At 48.1% G+C, this 14,333-nt stretch overlaps 1 protein-coding gene across 2 annotated transcripts in view; it reads left to right on the top strand.

The window, feature by feature from the left end:
• PRKCB (protein kinase C beta) overlaps nucleotides 1-14,333 on the top strand; it is a 311,495-nt gene that overhangs the window by 162,526 nt on the left and 134,636 nt on the right. For both annotated transcript variants that reach the window (XM_027126616.1, XM_027126615.1), the window contains exons 4-5: nucleotides 2,648-2,759; nucleotides 5,493-5,621. In XM_027126616.1, the coding sequence (XP_026982417.1) occupies nucleotides 2,648-2,759; nucleotides 5,493-5,621 (241 nt within the window). The remainder of the gene's footprint in view (nucleotides 1-2,647; nucleotides 2,760-5,492; nucleotides 5,622-14,333) is intronic.

Genomic DNA, 14,333 nt, shown 5'->3' with positions numbered 1-14,333 from the left:
GCCTAGGAAAGGAAACATGGCTGGTTAAGCCATCAACGGGGAGCCTTTAGTTTCCTTTTTTGATTTCCAAAAAATGGTTACTAGGGTAGCAGCTCAGTCCTCGAGCAGGACAAGGGGGTCCTGGGGTCCTTCTGCATCCTGGGAGCCCTGCAGGGTCCCACAGCCAGAGCAGAGCTGACCCAGCCTCTAAAACTTGGCGGTTCAGAGCTGTGCAAGGGCCAACACTTCATCTGCCTGACCGCAGAGGCTTGGAATGTCATGAAAGAAACTTTGTAGCTCATTAAGAAGATGCAGGCCAGCAAAAGCCTTCAGGGATGGACAGGGTTTTAGGCAGAGGCTTACTGAGACAGAGTTTTCATGCAGCAAAATTCACTTTCTTTACATATAGTAAAATTCACTGCAGTTGATATATAGCACATTCCAGTCAGCCCGTAAAAGTTCCCACATGCTGTCCCTTTGTTGTCAATCCCCTTTCCACCCCCAATCCTTCTTAACCACTGATCTGTTTTCTGTCCCCATAGTTTTGCCTTTTCTAGGATGTCATTTAAGTGGAATCATATAGCGTGTAGCCTTTGATTTAAACAGAATCCAACAGCATGTGTTTGACAGCTTTATCTTACCCAAATTCTTCTGAGATTCATGAATGTTACCTGTATCAGTAGTTCATTCCTTCTTACTGCTGAGAAGTATTCCATTGTGTGGACGTACCACACTTTGTTTATCCGTTGAATGTTGAATACTTGGTTGGTTCCAGACTTTGGCTATTGTAAGTAAAGTAGCTATAAACTTTCAGGTTTTTCTGTGGATAGATGTATTCCTTTCACACCTAGGAGTGGGACTACTGGGTCATATATTATAAGGGTATGTTTATAAGAAAGTGCCACACAGTTTTCCAAAGAGGTGCTACCACTTTGCATTCTCCCCAGCGTCGTAGGAGAGTTCCAATAGTGTTCTCTCCACATCAGCACTTGGTATCGTCAGTATCAATTTTCTAAAATTGTAGCCATTCTGGAAGATATAAGGATTATTTTTAAATTTTGTAAATAACAGTTTCCTAAGGAGAAATACTCATCATTTTAATAGCACATAAAATAATTTCTACTTATTCTGTCCATTTATTTGCTCACTTGTTCATTTCCTGTCTCTGTTAGAATATGTTTTTAAAAGGCACCTGCATCAATAAATAAATGTGAATGGATGAATGAATGAATGAGTGAATGAATTAGGAGATGGGTAGCATATAGCAAAGGCTAGAACATCAGATCAGCCCTGGGTTGGAACCTAGGGCCCATGATTTTAACTTTTCTCTTTCACAGAGAAGGCAGCTTTCAGGCTGGGATGGGAAAGAGAAGAAGGAACTTTTTGGTTAGAGTAGCTCTTGAAGGAGAAAGACATCATGCAGAGCCAGAGAATCATGAAGGGCATGGCATATTTGGGAGTACGAGCAAGTCCTGTGTACTGAAAACACAGTGTGTGTTTGAGGTCATAGTTGGGATCACATGGGGGATCTAGTAATAATAATGCAAAAGCTTATACTCCTTACTGTGTGCCAGGCTGTTCTAAGATCTCTACATAGGTTAATTCATTTATTCTTCCCAATGGTCATATAGCTTATATCATTCTTTCCATCATACAGACAAGGAAAATGAAGCACAAAGAAATTAAATAACTTGCCCCAAATTATGCATCAAAGAAGAGCCCAGGCAGTTTGGACCTTCAACTACTGCATTACATTGCCAGGTTAGGAAGGGCATGTTAGTTAGTTAAGGAATGGTGTAAGCTGCTGTAACAAATAGCCCCCAAATATAGTGACTTGAACAAGACAGAAGGTAGGTTTTCTCTCAGATGTCTGTCCAGAAGTACAAAGTCCAGGGCTGGTGGGTCCAAGTTTGGGTCCAAGGTGGTCACTTCCACTTCTCACCATCTTCCAGACAATGGGAAGGGAAAAAGGGGCCCTAGAGGCTGTACACCTTCCTCTTAAAGGAATGACTGAAACACGTACATCCCATTGGCCAGAACTCAATCACATGGACACACCAAGCTGCAAGGGAGACTGGGAAATGTGGTCTATAGTTGGGCAGCCACGGTCTCTGCTAAGACTCAAGGGTTCTGTTATTGAAAGGAAGAATGGGTATTGGTGGAAAGCCAGTAGTCTCTGCCACAACCTGTAGACGATTCATTGGACTTTGAACTCTGTCCCGTAGATGATGAGGTCCTGTTGGGGAGGTTTCATGCCCAGACTTGGGTTTTAGATCATCCAGAAGTTGCTTGGCTGATAAAGGAGAGAAAAGTAGGAGCAAGGCGACCTGTTTACCTGATCTGTCTGGTGTTTTGTTTGCCATCTGTGGAGTCCTTGCTGCAGATAAGAGTCAGTAGGTTGGGTTCCCAGATGGAGGACTTGCAGGCACAGTGAGTGTGCTGGGGCAGGATGGGAGCCATCAGCTGTCTTAGGCATTCATTCATTCAGTGGTTACTTATCAAGCACCATGTTTGGGCACAGAGCTCCAGTGATGGTCCCAGCAAGTATGATGAATGCTGGGGGCCAAGTTCAGTTCTCTAGGAGTTCTCCAGGGATGCACAGTGCAGTGGGAAACTGGGGCATGCCACACTGATGCCAACCTCTTTTGTTTGTTTCTTTTGACCTTAGGACCCCCGGAGCAAACACAAGTTCAAGATCCACACGTACTCCAGCCCCACGTTTTGTGACCACTGTGGGTCGCTGCTGTATGGACTCATCCACCAGGGGATGAAATGTGACAGTAAGTACGTTTGCTCTCTGGCAGCCTCTGCTGACTGGGCTGCTTCCTCATGGTCTACAAAACATTCTCCCAAGTCCTGGGTGGCCTGGGTACCACTTGTTTGTTGCTGAGTAACAATAACCATTTATAGAGCTCATGATTCTGCAAGGCTGTCCTTTAGGTCTGGGCTGGGCTTACTCATGCCTACGTGGTGGGTTAGCAGGTTGGTGAGGGGCTGTCTGGGCCTGGAGGGCCTCACCCACCTGTCTGCAAGGATGGCTGGCTGTCACCTGGGTGATGGGAATGACGGGGGTTGGGGGACCACATGTCTTCCGTCCTGAGCAGGCTAGCCTGGGCTTGCTCACACGGAGGTCCCAAGTGCTTTAAGAGGGCAAGTCCCACTGATCAAAGCAAGTCACATGGCAAGGTTCACAGTCTGTGTGGGAGGGGACAGTCCACAGGTGTGGACACAGGGAGGCGTGGTCAAATCGGGGCCATTCCTGCAGCCACGCACACAGCTGTTGCCAGCACCGATATGCGGGGCTGATGCCTTTCTCTGCAGAGAGAAAATCTGCCTCCCTTTAGCACCTACAGTTTATGCTAGAAGGGGGGCGGGCATGTGATTCTCTGACCAGGCTGGGGTGGGAAGAGGCAGGAGCGGGCAGGACTTCTCTTTATTAAGTGAAGGACTGAATGGCCCGAGGGGTGGGGGAGCCAGCAGGCTTTGAGAGCTGCAGCTGCAAAGGGGACGGGGTGGAGATGGGGGGCTCAGTGCTGCTGGCTCCCAGAGGCCTGTTGACCCCCGCATATTGAGCAGTCATGAGGCCGGACTGTCCCTGTCACAGGGGTCCTGAGGCCCAGAGGACAGAGAGAGAAACTCTCAAGGGCAGAGAGTGACATAGAGGAGTATGGGTGTGGATGGGGAGGAAGGGGGCAAGAGACAGAGAGAAACACACAATCACAGACAGGGACGGATTCAGGGGGCAAATGACACGTGCGCCCAGGTGTAGGGAGCGATGGCTGAGGCTACAGAGGGGCCCAGCTAGAGAGAGACTCAAGCAGGAGGGACACACAGACGAACCAACAGACACAATGATTGGAAGTGACACAGAGAGAGATGCCCTCAGTCAGGCTCCTGCAGAGATACTGAGATGGAGAGAGAGCAGAGACAGGCAGAAACACACACGTGGAGAGACACAGAAAGAGATGGAGACAAAGAGGTGTGACACAGGCCCAGAGCATGAAACAGACCTATTCACAGATGCAGCCGAGGCAGCGAGGACACATGCTGAAGCAGAGGAGCAGAGACCAGGAAAGAGACGTACACCCATATGGGTACCGAGAGGCAGACAGAAACAAACAGGGCAAGAGCCACAGAGACACGCATGGTGAATGGGGCTCCCAGGCAGACACATAACAGAGGCGGGGAGAGAGTGGCGCAGCTGCCTTCTGCTTGTGGGACACTGATTCCTCTTAGCGCACGTGGGGCCCCAGGTGGGCCTCAAGGACAGAGAGGGGTGGGTGGGAGGCAGCTTGGGCTGACGCAGAGCCCTGAACGTGGGCACTCAGGTTCCAGGGGGCTCTCCCTTCCTCCCCATCATCCTTTTCTCCCCACGATTCATTTCCAGTTTTGTAATCTGCCTGCTGCCTCCTGGAGCTTGGGCGGGCTGAGAAGGGGGTGTCCTGAGCACCCCCTGCCCCTGGGGATGCCGTGCCCCCAGTTCCCCAGGGAATCTCCTGAAATGCAGGCCCCATGGGGTGATCTAGACTCTCCTCCTGGCTTCTCAAACTGGAACGAGGGTCCTCTAGAGAACACTGGACTCCAGGCACACCTTCCTGGAGCAGCCGTGGGACTTAGGGGAAACCAGCCACCCACTGAAGGAAGCACAGATGTACTACAGGATTGTGGGAAGGGAGCCTGTATTTATCGTATCACATAAGAGACATGAAGGTCCGATTCAGTCGCAGACCTATTCCATTCGTCTTACCCTGCGTCTAATCCTTTTTCTTGCAGTTAGTTTCGGTGGACACTGTGCGGGCTTTGCTCAGGTCCCAGGATGATGCCCCTCCCAGGGGGTGGTTCCTGGCAGGTGCAAGGGTGCAGAGGCCTGGTCCTCTTGTATCCATTTGGGACAACTCTGAAGGGCCCCTGGAGGTCCAGAGCTCTCTTTACTGTCAGCCTCAGTGCATCCTCGTGGGCGAGCTCCTCCCTCCCAGGAGCCCTTGCGGTAAACCTGCTGGCTCACAACTCCCATTCTCAGACTCTTTCCACGGAAACCAACCTATGGGCCGTCAATATTTAAAAATCGGGAGATGTCACATACAAGTCAGGATTCCTGCTTAATCTTGAAAAACGGGGCGATCTCAGCAATTTGGGGCATGCACCCTGCATGGCTGCTCCTGAGTGGGGGCACTGCGCTCCCTGGCCGGTCAGGTCCCGCCACACCCGCAGCTTCTCTCGCTGCGTTACCTGCTGCCCCTGCCACTGAGCTTGGTGCCTCTGGCTTCGGAGCCGTCGGGGGTGCGCGAGGTGCCTCAGCCTTTCGGGAGGACGGACATGTTCCTCCTCCTTTGTCCATCAGGGCCTGGGGTGGGGGGCGGGAGCCGCGGGAGAGTTGGAGAAGCCCTTCTGATGAGACCCGGGCAGGGCGGGCACGGCTGGCTGGTCTCCGCCAGCTTCGGAGGGAAGGAGGGGAACAGGAGGGGTCCAGCCTGGACCAGCCTGAGCCGCGCACCCTCCCTCTGTCCCCGCAGCCTGCATGATGAACGTCCACAAGCGCTGCGTGATGAATGTCCCCAGCCTCTGCGGCACAGACCACACGGAGCGCCGCGGCCGCATCTACATCCAGGCCCACATCGAGAGGGAGGTCCTTATCGTTGTCGGTAGGTGGCGCTGGGCTCCCGCTCCGGTTCCGCTAGGTTCGGACCTGGCTGGACCGCTGAGTTAGGGGAGGGGAGGTTGGTGGAGGGATGGGCGGTGCAGGGGCGGGGCGAGAGGTGCGGTGACACACTGCCTTCCTCCCCTCTCCCCCCGCCGCCGGCCCCCATTACAGCCCATCCCCGCTGTAGGCATCCTTAGAGACTGCATCCCCGCAGGGTGAAGCTCTCAGCACCTCTGGTGCGCTGGAGCTTAGAGCTGGGACACCAGCAGTACATTACTTTTCTCGAAGACCTCAAAGGAGCCAGTAGAGCAGACAAAATGCTGAACACCTTAATTTTATGGCACTGTGCGTCCCTGGGGGCTTTCCATGTATTTGAAGTATTTCTTTCTTAAACCCGACGGCGGCCTCACTGGTCTCTGTTCTGTTATTCTCCCTATTTTTCGCACTTCTGAAATACTTCATAGTAATAAGAAAGAGGGATAATACAGCCTCTTATGAGAAGTGCAGCATGGTGCCTGTCCCTCCTAATGGAGCATTCACAACATGCTTGGCTCTGACGTGGGCAGCGCAAACAAAATGGAAACCTAGCTGTGCTGGATGGGTAACTGCTCATAGCCATAAAGCTACGGTCAATGCGGCACTGAACTGGACCAGAATGGGACTAAAACTTTGTTTTTTTTAATTTATCTTATTTTATTATTATTATTTTATTTTTAATATATTTTTTGGCCACGCCGTGCGGCATGTGGGATCCTAGTTCCCTGACCAGGGACCAAACCCTCACCCCCTGCATTGGAAGCACGGGGTCTCAATCCCTGGACTGCCAGGGAAGTCCCCAGAATGGGACTAGAACTTTGAAGGAATTCTCCCCCAGAGGCTTGTGTCAAACTTCTTAGAATTTACAATTTGTTAATTTAAACAAGGTTTTTTGACTTGATATCTTAGGAAATTGATCATAGAAGGGATTGATTTTGCAAAAATTGGTCTGAGGCCCTGGAATGGTTCAGCAGCTCTGAAGCACTGAGCCTACACCACATAAAAGTTGAAAGATAGCCCTGTAAAATGTAATCCCTGTTTTAAACTGAGGTTCATGACACCCAGTGGGCTCTTACGGAACATGTATTCCGTTGAATTGTTTTTTCCTCTGAAAGGAAGGCAATGGCTGACATGACTTCTTCCCAGTGAAATGCTTGAGGGTCCCCCAAGGAGGAAAAGCCTCACGAAAAGCTGGTTTCCCCACTGTCTAAGCTTCCTGGGCTGGAGGGGCAAAAATGAGACCCTGCTGCCCTCTACTGTTATTCTCTAGGAACTACACTGGCTCAGATGTTGCTAGGGCCAGCCAGCCTTCAATGCACAGCGCTCAAAACCAAACCACAGCATAATGCTCTCAAGGTCCATCCATTGTTCCCACCACAAAAAAGAAATAATTATTTGAGGTGATAGAGGTGTTAGCTAATGCCAGGGATGTAATCATATGGTAATATACAAATGTATCAAATCAACACATCCGTACACCTTAAACTTACACAGTGTTATATGTCAATGATATTTCAATTAAATAGAAAAGACTTACATGTTATCTCTTTCAGTGCTCAAAACAGCGTTGTGAAATATCTATTATACTTGTTTTATGAATGAAGATACTGAGGCTCAGAGAAGTTGTGCTTCTGAGAGCTCACACCATTTGTAGTCATCACCGTCATCCAGTCAGCTACATCAAAAGTAGCTAACATTTGAGTTTTTAAGTGTGTTCATCACTCTGCAAAGCACTTACGGCAATATCTTGTTTAAAAATTTTCAGTATCTCTAATGAGCTAAGTAGTAGTATCGTTCTCTCAGAAAACAGGCTTAGAGAGTCACACACGGCATCACCTAGGTCTGTTCACTATCGTGATATACTAGGTTACTTTTTGGTTTAGTTCCCTGCACTAACTCTCCCCCCAATACCTTATTTATTCCCTCCGTGGTTTAGCTGCATTACCTCTTATGTGTGTTTCCTGGGCACTTTGTTTCACGTGGTACAATACAACGTCTCTTCCAATTTGAGGTCAAAGTCTTCCCCCTCAATCACAGATACACTGTCTTATATCTTGATCACAAGCTGACGATTTTCAGGCAATCCCAATGAGGGTGTGGTATATTTGCTTCCTAGAGCTACTGTAACAAAGTACCACAAACTGAGTGGCTTCAAACAACAGATATTTATTCAGTCACAGTTCTGGAGGCTGGAGTCTAGAAGTCTGAAATCAAAGTGCGGGCAAAGTGGTCCCTTCAGGAGGGCTCTGAGGGAGAGTCAGTTCCATGCCTCTCTCTTAGTTTCTGGTAGTTGCCGTCAGTCTTTGGGGCTCCTTGGCTTGTGGCTGCGTCCCTCCAATCTCTGCTTCCATCATCACATGGCGTTCTTCCCTGTGTGTCTTGGCATCCAAATTTCCTCTTCTTCTAAGGACTCCAGGCATTGGATTAGGGCCACCCTAATCTGGTATGACCTCATCTTGACTTGGTTACATCTGCAAAGACCTTATCTCCAAACAAGGTCCCATTCATATGTATTGGGATTAGGACTTGAACACATCTTTTAGGGGATACAATTCAACCCATAGCAAGGGGAAGGAAGAAAAGTTAGGACTCCCTTAAAGTTAAGGACAGAATATCTGCATGTTCAGGGTTCTGCTAGCACTAACTGAATAGCTACCAATATACTAAGAGCACTTTGTGGTTTTCCAAGTGCTTTGGTACTGACTCATCCAATGGAGATAGTGATGTTGCCAACATACAGAAGGGGAAACTAAGACTCGGTGAGGTTGGACAACTTGCCTGATGTCTCGTGCAGAGCAGGATGAGCCCCTGGGCCTCCTGTCTGCAGGTCACTGTGCCCTGCTATTGCCTCCTCACCGTTCCAGGCACGGTCAGTACCTGGTGTGGGATCGTTGATTGACTGATGATAGAAGACCCTGATGCTTTGACTGCAGTTCTCTAAACACAGAGCCGAGATGGAGATTTTTGTTCAAGTGATTTACCGGGGCTGCTCATAAGATAAGGAGTGAGGATAGAGCAGGGAAAAGCTGAGTGAGAGTGTGGTCTCCATTGAAGACCAGCTATAGCTGGATCCCATGGAGTCCTGGACCACAGATTATAGCACAGGGTCAGTCCCTCCTCGAGGCAAGAGGGCTGTTCTGTTAGGGTGAGACACTGCTATGGGCTGAATTGTGTCCCCTTAAAATTCACATGTGGAAGCCCTAACCCAATGAAATGGTGTTTGGGGGTGGGGCCTTTGGGAGCTAATTAGAGTTAGATGAAGGTGGGGTTCTTATGATGGGCTTGGTGGCTTTATGGCCGCATGAGGGCACAGCAAGAAGGTGGCCACCTGCAAGCTAGGAAGAGGGCTCTCACCAGGAACCGAATTGGCCTGCACCTTGATATTGGACTTCCTGCCTCCAGAGCTGTGAGAAATAAACATCTGTTGTTTAAGTAACCCAGTCTGAGGTATTTTATTTCCGCAGCCTTGGCTGGCTAAGACGGTCAGTCTTTGCTCCAGGCTACTGGGATTGAAAGTGGGACGGTACCTCCCAGAATCCATGGCTTCTGTGAGACTGAGGGCAGCTATCTGGACATGGGGCAACTGTGAGCCATTAACAGCCAACACTCACGGTAGCCGGGAGCTGGGGGCCTTGGCCCGAGTGGAGGGGAGCTGGCAGGGTCTGGGTCTCCTGGGTATACTCTGATCTCCCAAGCATCCTTCTGGTTTCATTGTTGGGACTCCAGGCCCTCCTCCTTGATCTCAGCCAGACAGATCAGAGAGAAGAGAGCCCTTCCCAGCAGTGTGAGGCCAAACGTGACCTGTGGTGTTGAATTGCCCCACTTCATTCAGACCGTAGAGGCACGTCCAGTGTTGGTACTTGCCACATGCTCTTTGAAATCCCACTATCTCCAGAGGCACCAGGCTACCGGTGCTTCTGAAAGATCTGAAGGTTTCCTCATCTCTGGCTCATGAAATCCTGGCTTTATATCTGCTGTCAGGGGTCTTGCAGGTCAAACTCAGAAGGGAAATCCAATCAGTTCTCTTTCTTTAAAAAGCTCATCACAGGTTTCTCATTGCCCTTAGGACAGACTAACTGTGACATGGTAATCTCATTATCTATTCTCTGTCTCCTTGCTTTTCTTTAATCCTTCATCCCCTCCAGGCTGCCACCCACCATAGGACATCTGCATACTCTCTTCCTTCCATCTGGAGTGTTTGCCCTTTTGTCTTCTTTCAGCAGTTTACTCTTCCTCTTCCTGTAGGTCTCAGCTCATTCTTACAATCAGGGAAGCTTCCCTGGACCTCCCTTTGTTGTGGACATTCATGGTATCCTGAACTTGAACTTGTGTCAGTTGTGGTTTTATGTTGGGTTGATGAGTGTCTGCATCTCCCTCTGGGCTTTAAGCTTGGTGAGGGCAGGGCTGTGTCTGTCTTGACTCACCACTGTATCCCAGCACCTAGTGTGATGACATCACTAAATATTTGTGGAATCAGTGGATATATGTGTGAAGGAGATGCCACTAGAGGATCCTGATGGATACCAGAACTCACAGATGGTCCCCAAATCAGTGCCTTCCACAGTGAGGAGCTAAAGTTCAGCAGATAATCCAATTCACACCATCATCCTTAAAGAAGGAGGCCATGCAGAAAATTCCAAGGACCAGGTCCAAGGTCAACAGCAGGTATTACTGAGACTGGGACTCACCCTTTGGAGCCATAACTACCCTCATTCCCTGGATAATGTAGAAAAGACACAGAACAGTGGGACTTGTGGAATCACAGGAAATCATGTGGACATCATGATGCCCTGTGTTACCGTGGAGGGGAGGCAGTACAATCAGAAGCCCTGATCAAAGTTGTAAAATGCTCCTGGAGGTTATGAAGCCCATGTCCTTGTATATAAAATACCCCTTTTCAATTCAGTATCTCCCTATTAACATAGCAACTAATATCCCATTATTAACATTTCCATCTGCATTGCAGCAGTCTGCAAATCCTTAACCATATCCATAGTTCTATCTCACAAAAACTGGGGCTGTTCTTAAAAATAGCAGAGGAGCAATGTTTTGAATGTTTCTCTTTGGGACACCCATTCAGTGTTCTTACAATGTATTATGTTGTACACAACCTTCTCAGACTGAAGCATCTCCCAGAAAGACTTAGGAACTCCCAATACTTTGTACTTAAATCCTTCCCAAGATCTGACATCCACACATCAAAAGAAGAGCACCAGAGGAACATAAATCCTTGACGGGCTATTGGGAAAGGCTGAGGATTGCATCCACCTGTACACCAGGTTCCAAAAGAAGTTTTAAAAGCATTCTTAGGAGAAAGGAAACTGATGTTGAAGGCTCAGAGAAGCCCCTCTTGTTATGTAAAGAACTGTTTCAAGGTAGAAAAGGTTCTGCCCATCACGGAGACCCTAACAAGGGGGGGAAGAGTTCAAGGAAACCAACGAGGGCCCTTCTACTTGGGTATCTTCCTTCCATGACCAATAGGGCAGGACAAGACCAGAAGAGCAGAGGGCAGGCCCAGGTATGGTGTACCTGAGGGATGAAGTGGGAGGTGGGGGTAGTTTGGTGTTTAGGCGTTTACAGTGTGAGAAAGGTGGCACGTTATAGGTAGGAAGGTGAGATGGGCTCAGTAAGCACAGATGTTCATTCATTCATTCATTTATTCATTCAGGAAAGGCCTGACTACCAGGTTGTATCCATTGACAAATGAGATCTCATCTTTGCCCTCGGGGAGCTCACAGCTTAGTGGGAGGGATAGACATAGATAATTATATTGCAGTGTGGCAGATGGTGAGATGGTACCATGGGAACCCTCAGAGGGGCACCTGAAGCTTCCTGAAGGAAGCCATGGCAGAGTTGAGTCTGTAAGATGTATAGGTGTTATCTGGGTGGAGCAAGCTTTGTGTCAGGGTACATAAGAAAGTATCCGCTCTGTTTATTGAGTTCTTATTACACGCCAGGAGCTTTACACAGATCAACTCATTAATCTTCAGAACAATCCCCTGTCGTAGGTATTACTATCATCCCCATTTTACCTGTGAGGAAACTGAGGCACAGAGTTGGTTAACTAACTTTCCCAGAATTGCACAGTAAGTGGTGAGTCTCGTATCTAAGCCCAGGCAGTTCAGCTCGATGGCCCTCAGTCTCACCATGATGCTGCATTCCAGGCAGAGGGAAAATGGTGCACAAAAGCCTGGAGGCTGGAAAAATGGCAGGGGTTGAGGGAGGCTGTTAGCTGTTGAGTGTGACTTCCCTTCCCTACGTTCTAGTTATAAGCTCCTGTAGAATCTGTTCGCTCACTCTGCCAATCATTCACTTATTCATTCAACAACAGGTATTGAATTTCCATTGTTTGTCAGGCATGTTCTAGACCATTGGGATACAACAGGGGGCAAGACAAATCTCTTTTCCTGAACAAACATCACAACCTAGGGTCTTGGCAATTCCCTAGGACTCTTGGAATTTTTTCTCATCTTTCTTCCTTTTGTTTGCCATGGAGAATTTCCTTCTTGTCAGGTTACATTCACTGCCCTTCGAGTTTTTTTTCAGACACGCTCTGTCCATTTCCTCTTTAAAACCTCAGAGGTTTGGGAATTTGGAACACAGAGCCAGAGTGACCTGAAGGCTATTTCTGCTTTTTGGCCTGTCACATCCTTCCCCGAGCTATAGCTCTCTGATTTTTTTTTTTTTTAACATCTTTACTGGGGTATAATTGCTTAGCTCTCTGATTTAAGGGGAAAGGGAAGAAGGGAAGAAAAAGGAAATGTAATGAAGAAAAACCCAGACGGATTAATATCTCAAAATACTACCCAGCCATGCATCAGTTGCAGGGATATAAAATGACCACAAGCTATCCAGCAATCCCACTCCTGGGTGTATATCAGGACAAAACTATAATTCAAAAAGATAATCAACAGTACTTCAATTAAAAAAAAAAAAAGACAAGCTAGGCCACTAGGGTCCACTAGGGGGCAGGCTTTGCATTCAAAGCCATTCCTCCCCCCAAAATCTTTTGTTTTTTAAAAATTTTTTTTATTGGAGTATAGTCGATTTACAATGTTTTGTTAGTTTCTGCTGTACAGCATAGTGAATCAGTTATGCATATACATATATCTGCTTTTTAAGATTCTTTTCTCATGTAGGTCATTACGGAGTATTCTCTGTGCTCTACTGTAGGTCCTTATCAGTTATCTATTTTATATATAAGAATCTCTTTCACGAGATGCCCAGATCTTGCAGAACAAAGTGAAACCACAACACCATCGCTGTCCGTAATGGAAGGTATCACAGCAACAGTTATCCCCTTCTCCCCCCCGTTAAACAGGTGAGTCACGGGGGCTCAGAAAAAGGAATAACTTCTCAAGGCCGCACATCCTGGAGTGGGGATAGGGCCCAGTTCTTGTGGATTTCCCACTCCTTTATTATACTACTGGTTAGTATTTTTCCCCCAACATTTTATTATGAAAAATGTCCAGCATACAGCAAAGTGGAAAGAATTTTGCAGTGAACAATCATTTATCTGCCACCTAGATCCTGCCATTAACATTTGCTTAATCACGTGTCCATCCATCTCGCTCTCCATCCATCAGTTTGTCTTATTTTTGACACATTTCAAAGTAGGTTGAAGACATCAATTCAGTTCCCCCGAAACACTTCAGCCTGCACATCATCAACAAGAATTCAAAACGTATTTACAATTTCTTTAAACTTGTGAGGTCAAATTTACATACCATGAAATGCACACATCTTCAGTGTACAATGGCTAAGTTTTGACAGGTGTATTACCCTATCTCCTATCACGTTAACCCTCTTTTTTTTTTTTTTTTCCATACGTGGGCCTCTCACTGTTGTGGCCTCTCCCGTTGCGGAGCACAGGCTCCGGACGCGCAGGCTCAGCGGCCATTGGCTCACGGGCCCAGCCGCTCCGCGGCATGTGGGATCTTCCCGGACCGGGGCACGAACCCGTGTCCCCTGCATCGGCAGGCGGACTCTCAACCACTGCGCCACCAGGAGGGCCCAACCCTCTTTTTCTGATGTCACAGCTGCCGTTGAGGATCTGGTGAAAGCTGTGAACACCATTCTCAGAGCAATCCCCGTGTATGCCGACACGCATGCCCCGCACCTCCGCGGACTCTGGGAATTAGGGCGCCAGGGAACCTAAGATCTTTTAGATTATATTACGCTTGATAGTTGTTAAATTTGGGGGGGGGGTGTAAATTGTAACGTAGTAAAATAGATTTGTTCAAACCACTTCATTGTGTACTCACTGGAGAGCACATCCCCTTAACCTTAGCAAGGCACCCATGTTATTTTGCTTCTCTTTAGTGTTTTTGTAATGAAGTTGAGTTAAATCCTATCTCTACCTATGGAACTCTAACCATCTTTCTCAATGCATTATAGATAGTTGTCTGCACACCGCTGAGGCCAGGGCAAGAATCCCCTGCCCACCCTTCACGGGAAGCCTTTTGACTTGGGAGGTGGTAGTTGGTGTGTGGACACTGAAGGAGGTGGAGTTGACTTGAGAAGATGGAGGGAGCTAAAGTCTTTCTACCCAGTTTTCCTTTTCTTGTTCCCTGAGTGTTTAAGTCTTGTGAGAACTGTCAAGCCCAGACCGCTGTCTGAGGCACCCAAACCTCGAGATGTGCTGGGTACGCGGTCATTGTTCCTAAATGCCTGTTGA

Source organism: Aethalodelphis obliquidens, unplaced genomic scaffold (assembly GCF_003676395.1).
Source record: "Aethalodelphis obliquidens isolate GAN/ISIS:26980383/991018 unplaced genomic scaffold, ASM367639v1 scaffold30, whole genome shotgun sequence".
Classification (NCBI taxonomy): Eukaryota; Metazoa; Chordata; class Mammalia; order Artiodactyla; family Delphinidae; genus Aethalodelphis; species Aethalodelphis obliquidens.
The sequence above is the reverse complement of the archived record's forward strand: the minus strand, read 5'-3'. Positions and strand labels throughout refer to the sequence as shown.